Source organism: Neophocaena asiaeorientalis, unplaced genomic scaffold (assembly GCF_003031525.2).
Source record: "Neophocaena asiaeorientalis asiaeorientalis breed wild unplaced genomic scaffold, Neophocaena_asiaeorientalis_V1.1 scaffold40, whole genome shotgun sequence".
Classification (NCBI taxonomy): Eukaryota; Metazoa; Chordata; class Mammalia; order Artiodactyla; family Phocoenidae; genus Neophocaena; species Neophocaena asiaeorientalis.
Window position 1 is genome coordinate 15402207 of NW_020185335.1, and position 24339 is coordinate 15426545.

Below are 24339 nucleotides of genomic sequence, written 5' to 3' on the forward strand. Positions count from 1 at the left end.
GTTCGTGCTTCGGTCCGGGAAGATCCCACATGCCGCGGAGCGGCTGAGCCCGTGAGCCATGGCCGCTGAGCGTGCGTGTCCGGAGCCGCAGCGGGAGAGGCCGCAACAGTGAGAGGCACGCGTACCGCAAAAAAAAAGGCCCTGAGACCTTGAAGTGAAGCGTTTGGCCCTGGAATCTCTGCCCCGCCTCAGGTATTCATTACAGTGGCCACGGGGACTCCACTGCAGCCAGGGCACCACCTGACCTAACCTTTGCAGGTTCAAAAGTTGATTATAGCCACACAGGGGTGAAGACGCTGAGCCACGCACGGGCGCCTAACGAGCGAGCCGGGACGCTGGCTGCGTCACCCCTGCCGTGAGGATCCGCTCACCCTCTGGCATCTGGCCCACTCCAGTCCCTCGCCAGCGACAGACTGCGGTCATCGGTGCCCTGACCGCTCAGCCAGGCGCTCCAGTGAGAAGTGCCCTTGCATCTTGCCCTGGGCACCGGACGGCCCTCTCGAAGTGACCTGGAGGCCCTGTGGGGCGTTCGAAGCCCTGGCTGCTGCTCTGCGTGTCCCGCCTAAGGCTGTGCTTCTGGCTCCTGGGGCTTCGCCCCGCTGTGTGCACGTGACAAGGGGCAGGACCCCTGTGTGCGCACGTCATGTCCACGCGGGATTCCCACGTGTGTGCACGTGACATCCACGCGGGATCCCCCCACCTCCGTGTGTGCACGTGACGTCAGGCAGACCTGAGCAGCTCAGTGTGCAGCTCTGTCCTTCAGAATGCTGCTGACCGCCTCTTTCCCTCGCGCCTCCCTGCCCCCTGCAGGCTCTGTGGGGACCCCGCTGCCCGGCGTCGAGGTGCGCATTGTGTCCGAAAACCTGCAGAAGGACGGCTACCCCTACGTTGTCCACGCGGAGGGGAATGAGGAGGACACCAAGGTGAGCCCCTGTGTTCTCTCTGGCGGCACGTGGGCATCACGCGGCCACGACCTCCCAGGAGGCCGATGGCAGAGGGTGAGTCCCCACCGCTCGGGGACGGGCCTGAACTGCGGCGCCGCTGGCGGGCCTCGACTCGGGGCGGTGCTGGTGTTGGGGGCGTTGCCTGCCGTGTGGACGGTGCAGAGCAGAGTGAGGCCCAGCAGGGCTCCCCGCGCTCAGCCAGGCTCCTCCTGGGCTCTGTCCTCTGGGCCACGTTGAGCTGGGTCCTGATAGCCTCAGCTAGGAGAGCCCGAGTTCAAGCAGAGATCATTGTCGGCAGGATCTTGTTAAAACTTCTGCGCTGGCGGGACGCTGGCACCCGCTCAGAGTGGACGCCGACAGTGTCACCGGCCCCCAGCCTTGCAGTCGCCCATTTGGACAGATTCACGGAAGCTGTAAATTGAGGTTCCCCGCTTGGGAAGTCACTGTTCCCTGCTTTCTGTGCTGTTCTAAGCTCCGGGGGTCAACGGAAAGAGAGGACTGTTGTCTCGTTTCAGTGACCCAGGTCTGCTGGTCACGAGTGGTCAGGGTCACAGCAGAGGCTCGGGTTTGCTGGAGGTGGAATTTTGATTTGAGAGATTGTTTTCTTCACAGCGGATGTACATACTCTTGACCTCTGTCACCGTGAGAAGTTTTAGAAGCTGAAAGTAGCAGTGATCCTGCCTCTCACTTGTGCCAGGAGGGGCGGCGGAAAGGCCCTGCCCTTGTGGGCCTCGGTCTGCAGTGGGAAACGGCAGCGTTCAATAGATGGTTGTTGAATGTCTTAGCTCGAGAACGTAGGCGCAACTTGGGTGGTTTTTACTGTCATTTTATGAAAAGTGACACCAAGAAGTATGTATCCGTTTACTCAAGAACCTCTCACCTGGACCCCCCTTGCTGGGCTCGTGCCCCCTCGGCCTCTCCTCCCACACGTGATGGCCCTCCAGACCAGCCTTGCTCCCGCCCACGCTGTGTGGGCAGCTTTCAGGGTGGCCTCAAGGTCCCCAGCCATGGCTCTCACTCCCTGGCTGCCTGCTGCCTGGGCTCTTGCGTCAGCCCAGCTGGTCCAGGGCCCTCAGCCATGCCCATGGCTTAGGGTCCTTTTCTGGCTCTTGGCCTGTGCCCTGCGGTCCTCTCTGCCTCTCGGGGACTCGTGCTCACACCCGAGTCACCTGTCCCAGCGTCCAGCCCTCCTGCAGTAATGGGGCTGCCTCCCCTTGCTGGATGCTCAGTCCGCCGGTTCTGGGTGTCGTTCCAGGGACCCCGCTTGGGAGGAGGTCCCCAGCAGAGCAGCGTCGGGGCATGTGGGTCCATCAGGCTGCCAGAGAGGAGGTGCGGGTGGACAGCGTCTCCCTCCTCAGTCACACTGAACTTTAACAACTTGGGGCAAGCAGCCGCCCCCTCACCCGGCTCCTGCTGGGGGCTGTAGGGGTTTCCTCACTGAAACGCGCTCAGAATAGGAGGTGGCAGCCTGGCCCTGAGCATCTTCACGGTCCGAGAAGGAAGCGTGTGGTCCACGGTGTGGGGGCTCGGGGGCGGTGGAGACAGGGCAGGGATGACGATCTGCTGGCCACAAGCGAGGCCTCATAAACGTGAAGGTAAGGAGACCTGGAGCTAGCGGCGGCGTGTTCTTGAGCGTTTCCAACTCAGTCGAGGGGGTCAGTGAGACACACGGTCCAGAATGGAGCCGTCTCCATGGCCGATGACGGCCCGGGGCGGAGAGCGCAATCACAGGCCGGCTGCCCCCGGGGTCTGGGGTGGGCCTGGGCCTGGGCCTGGGCTCGCTCCCCGGCTGGTCAGAGGCCACCGCCGTCCCCCGCCTCCCCGCTGCCGGGAGCACGACAGGGGCACTCCTCACCTCCCATGGCTTTCCCCAGGAGCCGCCTCCCGGCTGGGGGTATTGCTCACCGCCCCGCCCCCGGGACCCTTGAGGGGAACAAGGCCAGACTCCACACTCAGGTGGGCGAGACCTCCGTGGAGCCTCCGCCTGGGTCCCCGCGCTGCGCAGGACGGGCTGGGACGGGGTGCGCCCCGAAGGCAGGAGAACCGGGCTCAGGCCTTGCTGAGGAAGCGCCTGCGCTCGGCTTCTGTGACGTCACGGGCACTCCCCGTTGCTGACGGTGGCAGTGAGGAGGACGCCGGCTGCTCGCCTGGCCTGGAAAGTGCTGGCTCTGTCCCTGACGGGGACTCACAGCGAAAACCCATCCACTCGCTTCTGATCGCCCCCACGCTCGGCAGGTCCGGAGGGCAGGGACTCTTTCATGTTCTGAAATCTGGGGGGCTGCAGGCGGTGTGGTTCAAGGTTTTTGTTAACATTTAATTGGAAATCACTTCAAACTTACAGGAAAGTTGCAAAAATACCAGTGTGCAGAAAGCCCGCACGCCCTTTCGCGGTGCACTTGCCCTTCCCCTCTGTCAGGGCGCCATGTGGGCCAGCATGGGCTCCTGCAGCGTCCGTCCTCCTCTCACTGCCTGCCTGCCGCTATCCCCGCCCCCCCCCCACCCATGACGCCGCGTGGCGACTCCCTCCACTGCAGGCTCTCTGGGGTCAGGGTCCTCTTTGCTTGTCATGAGGGCACATCTTGAACTTGGAAGTACCCCCTAAGCCTGATGGTCACAGGCCCTTTGACCCGAATGGCAGGCGCAAGGTCAGCACAGGCGCATTGACCAAGGAGACGTGTGCGGCGTGGCAGGCGTGCGCGCTGAGCCTGCGGCGGGGCAGCAGGGCTGGCGGTGGGCCAGAGCCTCTCTGGGGCTGACCTCTCTGTGGGGTCTGTGGCTGGGGCCTCTCCATCCTCCCTTCCTTACTTCTCTCCTCCAGCCCGCACGTGGGCAGCCCCCTGGGCTGGAGCCTGGGGAAGGAAGCGCAGCAGCGGTGACAGCGCCCACCAGGCAGTGCAGCGCTGCGGTCAGGGTCCCCCGCCTCTGAAGCCTGAGAGCTCTTGCTTCTCTGGGAACCGACCGCCGAGAATCAGGAGTGGTGACCAGGGGGCTCTCGGGCCTGTGTCTGCCCCGCAAAGCGGAGGCCCAGGGGAGGACAGGAGCCCTGTGAAGGCACAGGGTGCCTGGGCCAAGGGGTGCTCCCAGGCAGCAGGGAGAATCCGGTCCACTCCTGCCAGCCCAGAGCAAGGGCAGAGGGAGGCTGTGGAGGCCGGATGCCTGATGCTCAGGGGATGCTCCCTTGTCCTGGGTATGGTCAGGGTCCCCTGCGCACCCTGCAGAGCATGGCTGGGCTCCTGCTGTGGATCCCCATCTGTGTCTCCCAGCGTGCGGGGGCCCTGGCCGCGCTGGGTGCTCCGTGGTCGGCGGCCTGGGGGCACTCCGGTGCCCCAGCCTCCACGGCTCTGCAGCCATCACTTCCTGAGTCTTGTGCTTTGTCCGGCGGGACGTCAGGGGCTGGAAGAGCGGGCAGCCTCCCCACAGCGTGAGGATCCCCTGGCCCCGGTGAGGTGGTTCCAGCTTCACGGTGTCCTCTGCCGTCTCCCGTGAGGGCTTGGGGATGGGGTGGGGGCTTTGTTTGCTGCGATGCTTCTTTTTGTGTGTCCCTCTTCCCAGCTGGCAAACTCTGCAAGCACGTGGTGTGGTCTCTCTCTTTTTTTTTAATTTAGTTATTGAGGTGTAGTTGTTTATTTATTGTTTCAATTTGCTCACTTACGGAAGAGCCAGATGCCAACAAGCAGAGACGGGTCCATTGACAGATACGGGCCCCACTGCCGTGTGACGCAGAGGTGACCAGGCCTCACGTGGAACCCTCTTGTCTTGCAGAGGGTGCAGACACCCACGTGGGGTGTGGGACAAGCTGGGGCAGGAGGACAGTGGCAGCGAGCGCTGCTTCCCTTTATCCCCTTAAAAATCAGTTACTTGGGCTTCCCTGGTGGCGCAGTGGCTGAGAGTCCACCTGCCCATGCAGGGGACGCGGGTTCGTGCCCCGGTCCAGGAAGATCCCACATGCCGCAGAGCGGCTGGGCCCGTGAGCCATGGCCACTGAACCTGCGCATCCGGAGCCTGTGCTCCGCAACGGGAGAGGCCACAGCGGTGAGAGGCCCGCGTACCGCAAAAAAAAAATCACTTTGTGTGGCCCAGGTGCAAGCTGCCGCCCTGGACAGTGGGCTGATGTGTGGGGGCCTGTGCTCCCCCCCACCACCTGCCTCTTCCGTGCTCCCTCTCGCCACTTCCCCTGTCGCTGCCATGGACCATGGATTGCTGCACGGACCGTGGAGGTGGGGACGGGGACAGGAGCCCTGCGGGGCCTGGGCACGCTCTGCCCTGCGATGAGTGGTGGCGTGCTGTCCCCACAAAGGCACTCACTTCAGACAAGCAGCTGCCCGTCGTCAGCCGTGTGCTTCTGCCTCTTAGGGTGAGGTGGGTCCACTACCTCTTTTCCAAGGGCCTGGTAGGAGGTGGCAGGACCCTAAATGAGACTTTCACACGGGAAGGTGGGTCCAGTAGGCCCCCTGACGTGCCAGGTGAGCATCTGGAGCGCTTAGCACCCCTGTGCCGCTTGCCTGCCCCCAACTGTGCTTTTAATGTCCCCCTGGAGCTACCCCGCCCCCTCTGTTGGCTTCATCCTCCGTGTTGTGAGGACCGGCTCCTGTCCTGGGGCTGGGCAGTGGGCAGTGAGCTACACAGCCCTCCCATCAGGATGCATTGGGAGCGGGGCCCACGGCCCAAGAGGCGCCAGGCCTTTGGGGACAGGCTCTGTGGTGTGTCCGGTTCTGCCCCTGCCCCGGTCCTGCCCCCTCACCTGGGCTCCCACACCTTCCGCCAGCTCAACTCCCCCGCCTTGGAGCTTGGGTCATGGTTTCACCGGGGACTTTACAGCAACTCCTGCCTCTGAGATGCTTTCAGATGAGGAAGCACGTGTTCTCACGCCGGCAGCTCTCGGGCACGGCCCTGGCCGCCCAACGACAGAGTGGCCCTCGAACGAGGAGTACATGTGTCAGCTGTGGGTGCCCTGGGTCAAGACGTTCCTGTGCGCCCGAACGGGGTCCCCTGTGAGGGCAGCCAGACTTTTCTCTGCAGGGTGGATGGCAGGTGTGGTCTGAAGCCATGCAGTCGCCGGGAGTCCGGGTTCGGGATGCGTGCCTCGCCCCCTGCACCCAAGCTGGGTCCCCAGAGTACAGGGACTGCCCGCCCAGTCCCATGGACGGGTAGTGTAACTCCACGTGGTTCTGAGGCATGGCGGCAGAAACCTGCAGCGCCCTGGCTCTGCCTGTGACCTGGTGATACACAGGACGGACTTTAGTCGAAGGCAGCGTTTATGGTTACACACTATTTTAGGTTGTTTGTTATTAGAACTTCGAATTGGTGGTTCACTTTCCCCCTCCCTGAAGAAATGAAAAAATGCCTTGTCTTTCTCTGGCATAAAGAAAATGGTGACGTGTCTTAGTTTCTTTATTTTAACGATGTTTTTTTGAAGTGGACCATTTTTTGAAGTCTTTATTGCATTTGTTACGGTACTGCTTCTGTTTTGGGGTTTTGGCTGTGAGGCATGTGGGATCTTAGCTCCCAGACCAGGGAACCCGCACCCCCTGTATTGGAAGGCGAAGTCCTAACCTCTGGACCGCCAGGGAAGTCCCATGTCTTAGTTTCTTGATACTTGCTTTCTGTAGACCAGAGACTCCCTGGCAGATCTGTACAAAAATTAGAACTGGGGAGTAGGTGTGTCTTTGTGGCATTGAACCGATGATGGGTGTATTAGATGAACCTAAGAACACGCTCAGATGGAGTGTTGAGTGGGATGGTGCTGAGTAGGTGAGGGGTCTTGAGGGGACTCAGTTCAAAGAGTTGGTTTCGGTTCCAGAAGACCCTGACTCTATGCTCCGCGTGTCTGTGGCCACAGAGCCTGCATGCCCGCAGCTTCTGTGCTCGGGGGCTGGTCTGCGTGTCACGGGAAGGGGCAGAGCAGTGTCCGTGGACAGTGGTCATCCTTGTTCGCCAAATCCATGTCCCATCCGTGGCGAGGCACAGCCCAATTTCAGAGATGCTAAACGTGAAAAAATGTTCTGTGGAGTTCAAAAGTTAGTATCTTGCGTTTCATGCAACTTGCCTGGAAGAAGCTTGTGAATATCTTTTCTTACCGTATGAAATCAGGAATCTAGGACTCAGTGCTGGGGGTGGGCAGGAAGTCCTCTCTGACTGGATGAGCTCTGGTCCGCTTCTTGCCCACCATACAGGCCTGCTCGCCTGCGGTCAGCACGCACCTGGCTGTGGGTCCAGCATGATGGAGGAATAAAGGGAGGGTCCACAGACGACAGGTGCTGGAGTGAACGCAGCACAGGGTTGGGTGATTGTGTCTGTAAATTAACATACAGTAGGTATTGTCAAGACACAAGCACACAGTGATTTGAACAGGTGATGTGCAATACCCAGAATGCCTGCCCTGAGACAGAAGAGTGACTGTGATAAGAGGTCTCTGTAGGGCACCCAGTGCTGGGGAGTGCTGAGGAAGAGGACACAGGGATGTGGATTTCTAAGGTAGAATGGCACTCAGTTAGAACTGCCCATTTCTTCGTTCAGTTCTGTCAGTTTTTTTGCTTCATATATTTTGATGGTTTGTCCTTAGGTGTGTGAATAAAGTCTGTTTTCTCTGATAGTACAGCCACCCTGGTCTGTTTTGGTCAGTTGGTATTTGCAGGAACATCTTGATCTATCCTTTTACTTTCCATCCACCTGTGTCTCTGGATCTCAAGTGAGCTTCTTGTAGGCAGGCTATACAACTGACCCTGTTTGCACAGGTCCACTTATATGTGGGGTGTTTTTTCCAGTAAACATGCACTACAGTATTACATGATCCACAGTTGGTTGAATCCATGAATGTGGAACCACAGATACAGAGGGCTGACTCTAAAGTTATATGCAGATTTTCAACTGTGTGCTGAGTCTCTGCCCATAACCCCCACATTGCTCAAGGGTCTACTGTCGTTGGATCATGGATTTTTATCCATTCCACCAATCTGTCTTTAGACTGGAGAATTTAATCCATTTACGTTTAAAGTAATTACTGATAAGGATGGACTTACTTCTGCTATTTGTGTTCTATGTGCCATATAGCTTTTTTTGGTCCCTAATTTCCTGCGTTTCTGTCTTCTTTCATGTTTAGTTGATTTTTTGTAGTGAAATGTTTAAATTCCTTTCTCATTTCCTTTTGTGTATTTTCTCCAGCTAATTTCTTTGTGGTTGCCACAAGGATTACATTTATCTTTCTAAAAATTTTAACACTAATTTGGATTTATACCGGCTTAACTTTAATAACATGCAAAAACTCTGCTGCTTTACAGTTCTGTCCTTACCCCTTTCAGCTGTTGATGTCACAAGATTACATCTTTATACATTCTGTGCCCTAAAACATAAGTTAATTCTTTTCAATGTATTAGTCTCCTAAATTATGTAGAAAACAAGATTTGGAGTTACAAACCAGAGTTTGTAATACTAGTTTTTACACGTAATTTTTTTAACGTGTTAGTCTCCTAAATCATGTAGAAAACAATGTGTCATAGTAAGTGTATTTACTTCTGTTGAGATCTTTCTTTCTCCATACAACTTCAGTGTACTGACTAGGTGCTTTCTTTCAACCTGCAGGACTCATTTGAGCGTTTCTTGCAGGGCAGGTCTAGTGGTCACAGACTTCCTCAGCTTTTGTTTATCTGGAAATGTCTTAATTTCTCCCTCATTTTTGAAGAACATTTTAGTGGATATCGGATTCTTTGTCAACTTTTTTTTCTTTTAGCACTTTGAATATATGGGTGCACTGCTTCTGGCTTCCAAAGTTCTGATGAGAAATCTGCTGACATAATCTTATTGAAGATCTGCGTCCGTTTTGCCCACCCTGGCTTCCATAGTCTGTCTGCAAGCTGCTCTAGGAATACATGCACAGCTGCCTGTGGGGGCGGGGGGAGTGGTAGCTGCTACAGAGCTAGGAGCTGAAAATGACCAAAATTAACCACAGTTTACCCTCCAAGCCTTCCCCTGGAAGTTGCAAGCCTTCAACAGACTCCAGGTTTCAAAAATAGTTACATCAGACAGATCCCGCCTGTGCAGTTGCTGTCCAGGTGGGAGCTGGATTCCTGGTGTTTCTTGCTCTGCCCACTTCCCTCTGGTTACTTTCTTACTGTTGGGTTTCAAGGGTTCTTTGTCGGATATCTGATTTGCCAATATTTCCTCCTAGTTTGTGGCTTGTCTTTACATTGTCTTGTATTTCATAAAGCAGAAGTTTTTAATTTTCATGAGGTCTAATTTCTCTCTTTCTCTTACTTTTATGGATCACGCTTTTGGTGTTATCTCTAACTCCAGGTCACAAAGGTTTTCTCCCGAAAGTTTTATAGTTTTACGGTTTACATTTATATCTATTGTGCATTTTGGTGAATTTTTGCATTATGTATGAAATTTAGTTGGAGCTTATTTTTTTCCATATCCAGTTGTTCAAATACTGTTTGCTGAAAAGACTACCCTTTCTTCTTTGCAATTTTGTCAGAAATCCATTTTACGTATTTCAGCAGGTTCGTATATAGATTATATATTCTCTTCCACTGGTATGTGTGTCTGTTCCTTTGCGATACCACAGTCTTGACTACTGTGGCTAAGCCTCAGAACTGTAGTGTTATTCTACCAACTTTATTCTTGTTCAGGGTTTTTTGTTTTGGTTATTCTCGTTCTTTTGCCGGCTCATACCAATTTTAGAAATAGCTTGTCTGTATCTACAAAAAATCCTTTTGGGATCTTGGTCAAAGTTGCATTAAACCTATAGATCAATTTGGGAAGAATTAACATCTTTACCTCGATGACTCTTTTCAGTCCATGAACATGGTGCCCCTCTCCATTTACTTAGGTCTGCTTTGCGGCGGGGGGTGTGTGTGTGGGGGAGTGTATGTGTGAGGGTTTTAGCATGCCGCTCCTGAACATGTTCTGCTAGGTTTATACCTAAGTATTTCTTCTTTTCTCCATCTCTTTCTCCTCTTCCTCTTCTTTTTCAACAATTGTAAATATAGAATTTTTTGTTTCTAATTGTTTATCACTAGTGTATAGGAATACAGTTGATTCTAGTGTATTGACTTTGTATCCTGTAGTAATCCTGGTAAATTTGTTTTTCAGTTTTAGGAGGATTTTTTTTAATTCCTTGAGATTTTCTATATACACAGTTATTTTCTGCAAATAGAACAGATTTATTTATTCTTTTCCAATCTGTATGCCTTTTATTTCTTTTTCTTGCCTAATTGTCCTGACTAGCATTTCCAGTATGATTCCAAGTAGGAATAGTGAGAGTGGATGTCCTTGTCCTATTTCCAATTTATGGGGAAGGTATTTGGTCTTTCACTATTAAGCATGACAGTAGCTATAGGCTTTTTGTAGATTCCATTCTACTTTTGATATGCTGAGAGGTTTTTTTTAATATATAAATTTATTTATTTATATTTTATTTTTGGCTGCGTCGGGTCTTTGTTGCTGCGTGGGCTTTCTCTAGTTGTGGCGAGCGGAGGCTACTCTTTGTTGCAGTGCACGGGCTTCTCATTGCGGTGGCTTCTCTTTTTGCGGAGCACAGGCTCTAGGCACGCGGGCTTCAGTAGTTGTGGCACGTGGGCTCAGTAGTTGTGGTTCGCGGGCAAAGAGCACAGGCTCAGTAGTTGTGGCACACTGGCTTAGTTGCTCCATCTGCGGCATGTGGGATCTTCCCGGACCGGGGCTCGAGCCTGTGTCCCCTGCATTGACAGGCGGATTCTTAACCGCTGTGCCACAAGGGAAGTCCGAGAGTGTTTTTTATCGTGAATGGATTTTGGATATTTTCAAATGTCTTTTTTGCATTGATTGGGTTTTCTTCATTAGGCTGCTGATATGGTGGGCTGCACGGATGATTTCCCTAGTGTTTCCAGGACAGACCCCACTTGGCCGTGGTGGGTCATTCTTTTTATTCAGTACTGGATTTGCTTTACTAACATTTCGTTGAGGATCTTTGCGTCTCTGTTCATGAGGGATTTTGGTCTGTAGTTTTCTTGCAAATTCTTTCTGATTTGGGTATCAAGGTAATGTAAGCATCATAAAATTAGTTGGGAGGTGTTCCCTCCTCTTTTACTTTCTGGAAGAGATTGTATATAATTAGTGTTATGTATTTTATAGAATTTCCACTGAAACCGTCTGGGCCTAGAGGTTTCTTCTTTTGGAAGGTTTTAACTATGAATTCAGTTTCTTTAATAGTTAAAGAACTCTTCAGGTCATCTATTGCATCTTGGGTGAGTTTTGGTAGATTGTGGTTTTTGAGAAATTGAATCTTGATGCGCATAGAGTTTTTCACAGTATTATTCCCTTATTGACCTTTTAATGTCTGCATAGTCTGAAGTGATACGCTTCCCACAACTCACGTTGATAATTTGTGTCTTCTATTTATTTTTTCTTTGTTATTCTTGCTAGAAGATTATCCATTTTTAAAATCTTTTTTCAAAGGATTCACTTGAGGATTCATTGAATTTTCTCCATTATTTTTCTGTTTTCAATTTTTTTTCTTTTTTTAATTTTTGGCCACAACCGGCAGCATGTGGGATCTTAGCTCCCTGGCCAGGGAGCGAACCTGCAGCCCTGCATTGGAAGGCGGAGCCTTAACCACTGGACTTCCGGGGATGTCCCTCTTTTCAATTTTTATTGGTTTCAGTTTTTATCTTAATTGTTTCTTCTCTTCTGCTTGCTTTTGGCTTCTTTTTCTCTTTTTCTAGTTTCTTCAGATAAAACTTTAGGTTATTGATTTGAGATTTTTTTCTTTTTTTCTAATATATGCATTTAATGATATGAACTTCCCTCTAAACATTGCTTGAGATTTACCCCTGAAATTTTGATATGTTGTGTTTTAATTTCATTCAGTTCAAAATATTTTCTAATTTTCTAATTTTCCTTAAGACTTCTTCTTGACTCCTGGATAATTCAGAAGTATGTTGTTCAATTTTTCTGTTATTGATTTCCAGTTTAATTCCACTCCAGTCAGAAAACATACGTGATATTATTTCAGTTTTAAAATTTGTTAAGCTGTGTTTTACGGCCCAGAATGTGGTCTCTCCTGGCAACTGTTCTAGTGTGCTTGAACAGAGTGTGTATTCTGCTGCTTTTGGTTGGGGTGTAAATGTCAGTTAGATGAAGAAGGTTGATGGTAGTGTTCAGGTCTCTCAAAGCCATACTGGTTTTCTGACTACTAGTTCAAGCACCAAGTGAGGAGTGTTGAATTCTCCAGTTATAATTATCTGTCTATTTCTCCTATCACTTTTTTTTTATAAATTTATTTATTTAATTTTGGCTGCGTTGGGCCTCTGATGCTGCGTGCAGGCTTGTCTCTAGCTGTGGCGAGCGGGGGCTGCTCTTCATCGCGGTGTGCGGGCTTCTCGTTACAGTGGCTTCTCCTGTTGCGGAGCACAGGCTCTAGGCGCGCGGTCTTCAGTAGTTGTGGCACACAGGCTCTAGAGCGCAGGCTCAGTAGTTGTGGCGCACGGGCTTAGTTGCTCCGCGGCATGTGGGATCCTCCTGGACCCTGGCTCCAACCCGTGTCCCCTGCATTGGCAGGTGGATTCTTAACCACTGCACCACCAGGGAGGCCCCCTCCTATCAGTTTTTTGTTTCATGAATTTTGAAAATCTGTTGCTTGGTGAACACACACTTATAATTACTGTGACTTCTTGGTGAATTGACTTTGGTCATCATGTACTGCTGCGGCTGACCTTCTGCTGTTACGTTTATTTAGTTTGGTACTAATATAGCCACTTCCATTTCTTGCGATCGATGTTTGTATGGTATATATTGTTCCATCCCTTTGCTTCTAACCTACCATGTAACTGTATTTGAAATGAGTTTCTTATAGACAGCACACAGTTGCATCATGTATGTTTTTTAATCTAATCTGAAGTTTGTCTTCTAATTGGCCAGTTTAGACCATGTGCATTTAATGTGACCATTGATATGTTTGAATTTAAGCCTCTCATTTGTTATTTGCTTACTGTTCTGTCCCTTGGTTTCTCATTGCTTGGCTTCCCTCTAACTGCCCTCTTTGGGGTCAGTTTTTTAGTATTCCATTTTAATTTATCTGTTGAGTTTTTGAACACATGTCTTCTAGTTTTTTAGTAGTTGTTCTAGGGACTACAAAATACATATTTCACTTTTTTTTTTTTTTTGTGGTACGCGGGCCTCTCACCGCTGTGGCCTCTCCCATTGCGGAACACAGGCTCCGGACGCACAGGCTCGGCGGCCATGGCTCACGGGCCCAGCCGCTCCGCGGCATGTGGGATCTTCCCGGACCGGGGCACGAACCCGTGTCCCCTGCATCGGCAGGCGGACTCTCAACCACTGCGCCACCAGGGAAGCCCCATACTTCACTTTTTGAAATTTACTTAGACTCAACATTTTGACACTAGAAGAACACAGAACTCCTACTACGTGTACTGTCAAAGAAAAATTAATCATCACTCATGTTAAAGATGATGAGGTTGGGCTTCCCTGGTGGCGCAGTGGTTGAGAGTCCGCCTGCCGATGCAGGGGACACGGGTTCGTGCCCCGGTCAGGGAGGATCCCGCATGCCGCGGAGCGGCTGGGCCCGTGAGCCATGGCCGCCGAGCCTGCGCGTCCGGAGCCTGTGTTCCGCAATGGGAGGGGCCACAGTGGTGAGAGGCCCGCGTACAGCAAAAAAAAAAAAGATGACGAGGCCGACTCAGGACCGTCACGATGAGTGTAAGAGCCGCTGCAGTGGGATTTGCAGGAGGGGAGAGAGATTGAGCTCAACTTCAGATACAGCGTCGGCAAGTGTGGGTTCACAGCCAAGGAGCAGGTGGAGTCATTGGATGGAAATTTGCTAAGAGGAAACATCAAGGGTCAGGGGGATTCTGGCTAAACCAACCTAACAGGATCTTTGAAAGCCTGGTGGTCAGACATCAAGTGCGAGATGGTGGGGGATGAAGAACTGGTCAGATATGAGGGTGAGCAGATATCAGGGTGGAGGGGGCCTCTCACTCCACTGACTTAGCCAAGTTCTTGCTAAAACTGGATTTTTTTTAAAGGTTTTTTTTTTTCTTTTGCTTGTCTTTATGGAAATGAGGTTAGTTTTTTTTTTTAACATCTTTATTGGGATAAAATTGTTTTACAATGGTGTGTTAGTTTCTGCTTTATAACAAAGTGAATCAGTTATACATATACATACGTTCCAATCTTTGTCACCACTCTGTGGGTCACTTTGCCCTCTCCCTTTTAGGTGGTTGTTGTCATACGTACCGTCTATGTATACGGTAAGCTCCATTAAACAATGTTACAATTTTTGCTTTCAATGGTCAAAATATTTTTAAAGAACTCATGAGGAAAAGAATAGTCAGTGTTATTCAACCAGATATTTACCAGTTCTGTTGCTTTTCCTTCACTTCTGATCTTCCAGGTTCATTCTGGTGTCATTTCTGTTCTGACTGAAAATTCTGTAGTCATTGTTTTAGGTCAGATCTGCTGATGGCAAATCCTCTTCTTTCTTCATCTAAGAATGTCCTCACTTGATCTTCATTCCTGAAGGTTATTTTCACTGGATTTGGAATTCTGGGTTGACAGTTATTTCAACACTTAAAAGAAATGGTATTCCACTTTTTTCTGGCCTCCATTGTTTCTGCTGAGAAGTCAGTAGTCGTTTGAATGCCTCTAAGTTATGCTCTGCTGTCAAGATTTTTGTCCTTCTTTTTAGTTTTCAGTGATTGGATTGGGATGTGTCTGGGCTTGTATTTCCGTGGGCTTGTCCTGTTTGGGGTTCATGGAGCTTCTTGAATCTGCACATTAATGTATTTCACCAAACTTGAAGAGTTTTAAGCCAAATTTTATCAAATATCTTTCTGCCCCTAGCTTCTCTTCTGGGAAGCCAGTAGCGTGACTGTTAGCCCTTGTGGTATTGGTGTAGGCTTCTGAGACTCTGTTCAATTTTTCCAATAGTTTTTTCTCTGTTGTTCAGATTGGGTAACTTCTCTGTTCTGTCTTCAAATTCTCGGATTCTCTGCTTTGTAATCTCCATTTTGCTATTGAGCCCATGCAGCAAATTTTTCTTATTTCTGTTGTTGTGTTTTCCAGTTCTAACATTTCCATTTGGTTCTGCCCTGTGTCTTTTATTTCTCTGCTGAGACTTTATATTCCCGCTTATTCGCAGTGTTTTCGCCCTTACTTGTTGGAGCACTGGTGACACGTGCTCTCACGTCTTTCTCAGGCACTCCCAGCGTCTGTGCTGTCTGGTTGTCCTGCACTGATGGCCTTTTTCCATAAGGGTGGGCCTTGCTTGGCTTTCCACGTGCTGAGCGATTTCGTGTTGTGTTTTGGACATCGTGTTACGAGACTCAGGACCTTGTTCACTTCCAGTGGAGGATGTTGGTATTCTTGTTTTACTATTATCTCATTGACTTAAGTCTGCCAGTTCCCACCCGCCATCTCTGGGCCTGGTTTCCATGTCAGATTATTTTCACAGCCTTTGCCTTGCCGTATATACCTGCCCTGCAGGTGTGCCACCCCATGGCCGGGCTGACCTTGGCAGTGGAGGAGATAAAGGATGGCAGTGGAAAAAACGGTGAAATACAAAGAAAGCCTGCAGTTCAGTTGAACAAACAAACACCTCCTCTGAGCAGGCTGATGGCAGGAGCTCGGCTGGGCCCAGAACATGCAGCCCGGTCCCCTCGGTGACATCACTCCTGTGTGAGAACCAGGGTGATGAGTCGACAGCAAGGCTTGGGAACAGAGCTGCTGTGGGGCAGACTCTCCTTACCCTCTGCCTGCAGTGCCGGCCCCGGGGGCGTTCAGCTTGCCGTCCAGGCCTCAGACAAACAACTCAGACGATTTTACAGCACGTTTCAAAGGGGCTCTGATTTATTTTAAAAGAGGGGGATATTCTTTCCTCAGGAAAGTTCATCCCAGGTGGGAGCTGATGAGCTGAACAGGCCTGTACGGCACTTGATCTCGTGGGTCACAGTTACTGTCAGCCAACTCTGTGAGCACGGAGCCAGCGAGGGTGCACCCGAGGGGCTCGCTGGGCACCGCGGCGTGTGGTGCCGCCTCGCTGTATCCTTTCCTGGCATCACAGACGTCGACTCCATGTCCTCTAACACGCAGCCCCCTTCCAGCCCTCGCTGTGCTCCCAGCAGGGGAAACGCTGAGATCCCTGCTTCTTGACCACCTCGCTCTCCTAGGCACCCGGCTCTCCCTCCTTAACGGGCTGCCCTGTGGGCTCCCTTCCTACCCCGAAGCTGCCGACCCCAAGCTTCTCCAGCAGCCACGGCAGGTGTGGGCAGCTTGCCCTCTCCTCCCGTGTCTGCAGTCGGTCCAAGAGACACCCTGAAGACAGAGTTTCACGGGAGCGTGGCCTTTAGAGGTGGACAGTCAGGCAAATGGGGCCCAGCAGTGAGCTCTGGGGAAGCGAGGTGGACAGCCCCCCGGGCGGGGCAGGCGCGGAGGTGGTGGCCAGCATGACCGAGGTGGGCACGGAAAGCTGCATTTGCCGTCTTTCCCACCCAAGTGTCTAATTTCAGGAGAGCATGTGGGCCTCGGGAGGGGCGGGGGCAGGTGGAGACGTGCCCTGGAGGGGCGAGCTCTGACGCCCACCTCTCTCTCCCGTTGCAGGTGACCCCAGGGTTTGAAGAGAAGGAGGGGGAGCTCCTGGTCAGGGGGCCCTCTGTGTTCCGGGAATACTGGGACAAGCCGGAGGAAACAAAAACCGCCTTCACCTCGGACGGCTGGTTCAAAACAGGTAGGACGGAGGGTCCAGAGGGGACAGGAGGGTCACCCGGGTACCACCGCACTGGGACGTCCCCACAATCCTCCCTGGTGGACAGAGATGGGGTGGGGTACTCTTTGTGCTCCCGTCTTAAAGGCTGCACCTCCCACACTGCACCCCAGCCCCCCTGAGGCCTCTAGAAGGAAGATCCTGAGGCCATGACCCGCAGGGGGGCTAGCAGCCCCCAGCCCTGTGGCCAGGCTCCCGTCCTGTCCCTTGGCCCAGCAGCCCTGCACGAGGTGGTCCCTCTGCCCCTCGTGGGTCAGGACTCTCCTTCCCGAGTGACCAGTGCACTCCGCCTCCGAGACCCTCCTGGGCGCCCCGCCCTCCCCGCCGCCGCCGCCCCCTGCTTTGTAACCCCGCCCCCGTTTTCATAGAAGGAGGTTGGTTTGCACTTTGGTTTGGGTCCCTCGTTACGTTACTCTCAGCCCCGAAGTCTGCACTCTCTCGCCTGCTAGAGCAGCACGTGGAGCCAGGGCCCGGGGTCTGTGCATGGGCAGGCAGGCACCCACCCCCCAACCTCGGAGCCCTCTCACCGGACGCGCACCCGGGTCCCGCTCGGAGGAGCCCCACCCCTTCTGTCCCCCCGCCCCCCTCCTCCTTGGTCCCAGCGGCCCCATCGATGTGGATGACTCGGCAGGTACTGGGTGTGTTCACTGTTGCAGCTGCATTGATTCACTGCGTTTGTGTTCCCACGACACACCAGAACAGCAGCTCGTGACAGCCAGAAGGTGGGGTTCTGGGGTTTCTCTTTTTCTTATTGCCTGTCTGTATTTCTAAAACTTTCATACTGAAAATGCATTATTTCATAATAATAATCTTAAAGCAGTATTTTCCGAAAAGGAAGGCCTGTTCCCCCGTCCGTCATGTGCTGGCCTCATAATTAGAAACGCACCTCTTGCCAGGTCTTCTGTGGACCACAGAGCTGAAGAGAAAGGCTGTGGGGGGGGGCGGCCGTGACGGGGTGCCGGGCGCACCTGGGGGTAGGCAAGGAGGTGCGCAGTGGGTGTGTCCTTGGCCTGGTAACCCCTTGGGGAACTGCTGCTGGCCGATACCACACACGTGTCTTCTCCACGGGCTCGGGCAGCACGGGTTAGGAAGGGCAGAAATCACCTCCAATCTGCCGCCGTCGTGGGCCTGAGGTCACCAGGTGACAGAGCCGGCAGCCGCGTGCAGACCCCCCGAGGTCTCGGGGTGCTGGGGCTCCGCTGGGTGGGGCTTGAGGGGGAAGGGGCACATGAGGGGTTCTCCTGGGGGACCTCGGGGCTCCATTTCGGGCCCCCCAGAGCAGAGGCCTGTGCCAGGAGCCCTGGCCAGCGCCAGCAGAGGGCTCTGTGGTTGGGGCCCAGGAGCCCGGGCCACCTGTCCGTGCGGCATATTCACACGCGCCCCAGCTTCCCTTTGTAAACTTCGCGTTCATACGGGCCAGCCTGGTGGCAGCCAACCACTATCATTGTCCTTCAAATGCAGTATTTAAGAAATACTACCTTTGAGCTAATCTTGCTTTTTTGTGGGTCCCTCCTGTAGCCCTCCGAGTGTCCTGACTTGGAAATCTGACTTCTTTGTGGCCATCCTGTTTCATTTTTAAATTCCGCTAAAGAGCTGCAACTTTTTTGTTTTTAAAGCACAGGAACCAAAGCCCTGTGGATTTTGCAGAGAGCAGGGCTCGCTGAACGCTGGGCCGGCAGCGCTGCGAAGTGCAGGGCAGTCAGCGGTAAAACATTTTAGTCCCTGGTCGTGATGAATATTTCAGTTGAAAGGAATAGCATGCATTAATTATCGTAAAGAGATGTCTTTAGGAGAAAATGATTTTGAAATTCAGTTTAATTTCATTGTAATGCACAGCAAACAGGAAGGGAGTCTGTGTGTTTAATTGGCTCTCGGGGGTGAGGCCTGGAAGCCGCGTGCCTTTGTCACAGGCCATTAGCGATACAGGCTGCATAATGAGCGCGGCAATCAGCTCACAGCTGCCGCTCCTGCGGGGAGAGCGTGATATTAAATAGAAATCAGGATGAATTAACTTAACCCTTTCCCTGGCCAGCCCTTCCTGCCACACAGATTCTGGCCCGGGCTGGAGAGGGGCCGCATCCAGCCGGTTTCTCCTCAGAGGCCCCCTCCGTGTCTGGACGAGAGGAAAGAGGCCTCCCTCGGCCATGCCAGCCATGGCCGCCCTCCCTGCCCTGCACGAAGCCTGGTTTCCATCGCCAGGGAGCTCCTTGCCAGCCCCAGGGGTCCTGGCTGCAGCTCAGGCCGGAAACCAAAGCTCTCTATCCAGAAGCACCTCCGATGGCGACCCTGATCGTGTCCCACCTGCGCACGCCAGGCTGGGGAGAACCTTCCACACGCACACGGGCCCAGTGCCGGCCGGGGCAGGGAGATGGCAGTGCCGGGAGCCCCCTCTGCTCAGGGCTTTACCTTGACCCTGCGGACGGAGCTGAGGACACAGGGGTGCAGGGACTGGGCTGGGCTGGGCTACAGCTCCTACCCTCTGGACATGGTAGAAAGACTGTGACTGAACACGAGGAAACAGAAATGGTATCTCTGCCTTATTCCAAAGAAGACTTCCTTACACCGTTCACTGTTAGAAAGTGACGTAGTTAGCTGCACACACCTAAAGACAAGTCAACACACTTGTAGAAGAAATTTAGGTAACTGGGGAAGAGGTCTGTAAGGAAACCCTGCAGAACATTAGCGGGGGTATCTTGGTGGTGAGTTTACTGCCTTTTTTTCCTTCTCTAATGAGCACACGATGTTATCAGGGGGAAACATAAAAGGCTATTTATATAAGAAAAAAGACTCCCTAGCAGGAAACAAGAGAGCCCTGGGTGCACACGTGGCCGAGGTCTGCAGCCTCGCTGGAACGTGGAGTCCACCGAGAAGTCGGTGAGGGCCAACTGGGGCCGAGGGAGTGGGTCCCTTGAGCCCAGCAGCCCCAGTAGGAAAAACGAGCCACGGCCACGGGCAGATCGAGAGGAAGTGCAATTGGACATAAAAATAGGGAAAACGTTTTACTTCCTGGTGGTGAAAGAGCAAGTAAGGAAACAGTCTCCTTTCGCCAAGCTGGCAGAGATTCTTCCGAAGTTGACACTTGGTGCTGTGAGGCAGGTGCTTGGCACCCGCGGGCGGGCTGTGTGTCAGGAGGGCTCCTGGGAATCCGTTCAAAGGAAACCGGGTGCGGGGGGACGCATACGATGTTTATAAAGTGGGAAATCGGAGTCCGTTGTTCTGCGCTGGGCTTGTGGGTGCCTCGTGGTGCATCCAGACCACGGAGGATCGTGAGCCTTTTGCAGCCACGACTCGAGTGATCCTGGCCTGAGGGAGCCCCTGCTGGCGTGCACCACACACGTGTGTGTGTGTGTGTGTGTGGCCGTCATGCGGGTTTGCATCGCCAAGCACAGACGCTAGCTGCTGTCTCTGTGATTGTCGTCTGTCCCTTTGTTTTCTCTCTGCCAGTGTTTCCTCAGTAAGCTTCGTTCCCTTACAAACACGGACGAGAAGTATAAAATCTTTCCAGTTGTCGTGTGACGAAGGCCCCAGGGTGACCTGGGCGTGAGCTCCGTCCTCTTGCCCAGCCGCTCACTCGGAGCCACGCTGAGCTCTGATGTGGTTCTCCAGAAAGCAGTGCTTTTATTTTGACCAACAATAGTTAGGAATCAGGCAGCGTGTTGAAAGGAGGGCGCCCAGTGCTTCGTGTTAGGGGTGTGACAGCACGTGTAGCTGGAGGTGGTCGACCCCTTCACGTCTGCTGACCGCGTACGACCAGAGCCCTGGGCAGGGCCCCCAGGCCCCCCAGGCCGTGTGGTGCGGTCAGGCTGCCGGTCCCGCCGGCCCCCGCCGCCCCGCGGGGCTTGGGCTCTGTGTGGAGGCGCCCTGTGAACAGGAGGCTGGGGCTGTGTCGCGGGCCTGTCTGCTGGTCGTCCCTTTGTTCCCCAGCGGTCGTCAAGAGCTTTTCCCCCATGTTCTTCTGAAACGCCCGGCTTTGTTGGAGTTAAGTCTCCTAGCCACCTGGAGTGGCTTCTGTGCGGACGGCGTGTCCCCATCCTGTGCGCTCTTGCTGGTCCTCTGCCTTGCCCTTTGTTTTTTGTTGTTGTTTGTTTTTCTGGGTTTGTTTTGTTTGGCTGCACCAGGTCTTAGTTGTGGCGTGCAGGATCTTTAGTTGCGGCATGTGGGATCTAGTTCCCCAACCAGGGATCAAACCTGGGCCCCCTGCATTGGGAGTGTAGAGTCGTAACTACCGGACTGCCAGGGAAGTCCCTACGCTGCCTTTTGGCCGCTGCGTCTACCCTGGTCGGCCTCAGGCCTCTGGGCAGAAGGTCTTTGTTTTTATCAAGGTCCCACGTGCACAGCTGGAAGACTCCAGTGGTCTGTCTGGTTTGGGAAGAAGGCTGCATGGCCCTCGTACCCCAGCCGTGCCCATCTTGGCTACCTGGAGGCTGCCAGACGCCTGTGGACACACTGTTCAGGGTTGAGCCACGTGGGAGCCGCAGTGTTTCCCGAGGCGGGAGGGCTCATCTGTTCTGGCCTCCAGTCCTCCTGGGAGACCCCCCCTGTGCTTGCCACCCATGCCAGTGCACAGCTCCCACCGGCCTCCTTTCTCCTCGTCGGCCACGTTCCCCAGGAGCCTCCTGAGGCTGGGCGGGTGGGAGGTGAGCTCAGGAGAGCTCGTGTCTGCCAGCGTCTTCGTCCTGGCTGGGCCGGGTACAGGAGTCTGGGCTAGAAATTGTCTTTACTGCTGTCAGGCCTCCACGTGTGCTGCTGGCTGCAGCTGCGTTATTCCTGGCGCATCGTGACCTTTCCCCTCTTGAGGTCCTAGAGAATCTTCCCTTTGCCCTGGGAGCCCTGAAGTCGACAGGCCATGCACCCTGGGGGCTCTGGAGACCACGTCTTGTAATTCCGGGGATTGATGGCTGATTTTCTCCCCTCTGATGCCCAGCAGGGGTCCGGGGGCTGGGAGCAGGAAGAGGGGGTGGGGAGGCCCAGCCACCGCTGTTCAGGGCCCGTGGACTCCCGTGTCGCCGTCCACCCTCCTCCGTCCGCAGAGAAGGACCGGCGGCCGTGCGCTGGGGGCCAGTGCCGCTGTTCCTCACTCGGCCCGCCCTCGCCGCCTCCCGCAGGGCGCCTCCCACCCTGGCCGTAACCCGCCTCACACAGCCTCCCTCCGCCCGCGGGGTCTGTCCGCTTGCTTCCCGGCCGCCAGTCCGCTCACTGTCGTGCCCTCTCCTGTCTCCCTGCACGCGGCTTTGGGCCTCGAAAACGACAGTTGCAGTTGATTTCACTCCGAGAGGGAGAGACCCAAGCTGTGTGCTCAGGCGAGGCTTCCGCTCTGGGAGGTTGTCGTGTCTTCGTCTTCCTTCTAGCGTCTTCCTTGGCCTCCTGCACAGCCACGTGTGAGGGGCACAGAGCCGCTGGGGCCTCCTCCCTCCGTCTCCGCGGGGCCCCTCCTGGGTCTTCTGTGTCTCGAATATCCCTCTGCCCCCACCCCTCACGAGGACGTGTGTAATCACACTGAGGCCACCGGGTAGTCCAGGGTGGTGTCGACATCTGTCGGCAGCCCTGCCTGACGGTGGTCCCGGGAAGCAGCAGGGCTCTCCCGCGGGGCTTTTCCTCACTCGGCACACAGACCCCCAGACCTCCCCCGGGACAGTGTCCGTGTGTCCTCAGCGCCATCCCTACCAGTGCGGTGCCTGGCTTTTCTCAGAGAAGATCCTAATTCTCACTGCTCTTCATCAGGCTCGATGAGGGTCAGTGTAAGAGCTGGTGACAGGAGACAGTGCAAGGAAGCCGCTGTAACTGTGAGCTGGTGCGCGGCGAGGGGCACCTGGAGATGCCACAGAAGTGATGTCTGAGCAGAGGGACAGCGAAGGGGATCGGGCAGATGGAGAACCAGATGCCGCAGATGGGGTAGTGGGTGTGAGCACCCCTGGGGTGAAGGCCATGGCTGGGGCCCTGCCGTAGGGCATGTGGGTGCAGCCGTGGGGAGCTCTCACCCTGACTTAAGTTGGTGTCACACAGAGCGAAGAGGGTGCAGGCGACATGGCCAGAGGCCCCGAAGCAATGTCGGCCTTGGTATGGGCAATGGGGGCATCCCTGGCAGGACCAGGGCAGGGCAGTGACCCCCACCCCCAGCACCGCTGGGTCTCTGGCCGGTGGAGGCCTGGCTGGGCCATTGGGTGCATTTAAGGGGTCGGTGTCCAGTGGTTGGGAAGCCGTCGGGAGACCCAGTGGCTGTCCAGTGTGGAGGGGACATGGCTGGAGCCAGGGCCGCACAGCAGGAATGGGAGAGGGGCACCGGTGGGCCTCATGGGATGGGGGCAGACTGCATCCTGTCCCTGCGGCCCGCCTTTTACTCCACGCCTGCATCCTTGCCCACCAGCCGGCCACCTGCCCCATCCCTCTGTCCGGAGACCACAGTGCCTCTCGTTCCTTCTGCTTCCCATCAGGCAGGAGGCCCCACACCTGCAGGAGCCCGGCTCCTGCCGCACCACAGCCCACCGCAGCCAGCCAGGCAGTGCCGTCCGTCTTGTTCACAGGCTGGGGCGCCCCGCGTGGCAGGCCGCCGGGAGTGCGGGCTGACGGATGGCCCTCCTGCGCTGGACGGTGTGATGTGTCATGAAGTACTGATGATTTATTCCAGCTAATCACCCGCGTGCAGCGTGGGGCGTGTGGGAGCAGACGGTGAAGCGTGTCCGTGCACACGTGTGTGCGCGCTCACACTCAGCCCCGCCTCCCCGACCGCAATGCCCTGTGTGGCGTGCGGCCCCGGCCCTCACTGAGCTCGTCGCCCCCCACTCAGGTCTCCAGCGCCTCCTGAGGTGGGACCGCGTGGGTGCTTAGCTGGGCAGGGCTCCCGCCAGGACCACGTCCAGGAGAAGTGGGTGGGGAAGCCCCGGCGCTGAGCATGGCGGGTGGAGGGGCGGGGGGCGGGGTCCCTCCCTCCCTCCCTCCTCCCAGACCCCCGTGTGACACTGCGTATGGTCCAGAGCCCTGTTGGGAAAGGGCCTGCTGTGGCCCTGCTGTGGCCAGGACCCCAGGGAGGCCCTGAAGCTCTTCTTTCCTGCCTCCGTGGTCCTGGACTGTTTCACGGGGGTCCTGCCCGTCCCTGTGGGACGCCGCCACCTGCCTAGGGGCAGGGCCACGGAGGCGTCTGGCGTCGGCGTCACGCGAGGTCCCAGCCGTCCGCCTGGTGCTTGCTGCCTTGTCCCAGAAAGGTGTTGACGCTCCCAGACGCGGGGCCCGCACGTGCCGGGGAGGGTGGCACTCACGTGCGTGTGCAACACCCACTGCGGCCGAGCCGGGTGCCTCCCGCTGACCCGAGCCTCTCCCCAGGTGACACAGCCGTGTTCAAGGACGGCAACTACTGGATCCGCGGCCGCACGTCCGTGGACATCATCAAGAGTGGCGGCTACAAGGTCAGCGCCCTGGAGGTGGAGCGGCTCCTGCTGGCCCATCCCAGCATCACGGGTGAGCAGCCAGGTGCCCCCGGACCCTGACCTTTGGATGACACAGCTGCACTCGGCCACCCGGGCTGTCTCGGGACCAGTCCAGATGTGTCTTCCTGTGTGTGTGTTGTTGACAAAACGGGGCCCAGGTACCCATGAGGGGGCACAGCACCAGGGCCTGCCTCCCATCCCCTCCCCACCCCTCCCCACAGTC

General features: G+C 54.7%; 1 protein-coding gene across 1 annotated transcript in view; it reads left to right on the top strand.

The window, feature by feature from the left end:
- Positions 1-24339, top strand: part of ACSF3 (acyl-CoA synthetase family member 3) — a 57303-nt gene that overhangs the window by 28726 nt on the left and 4238 nt on the right. Inside the window, exons 6-8 of the mRNA XM_024735625.1 lie at positions 811-923; positions 16533-16659; positions 24013-24147. Of these exons, the coding sequence (XP_024591393.1) occupies positions 811-923; positions 16533-16659; positions 24013-24147 (375 nt within the window). The remainder of the gene's footprint in view (positions 1-810; positions 924-16532; positions 16660-24012; positions 24148-24339) is intronic.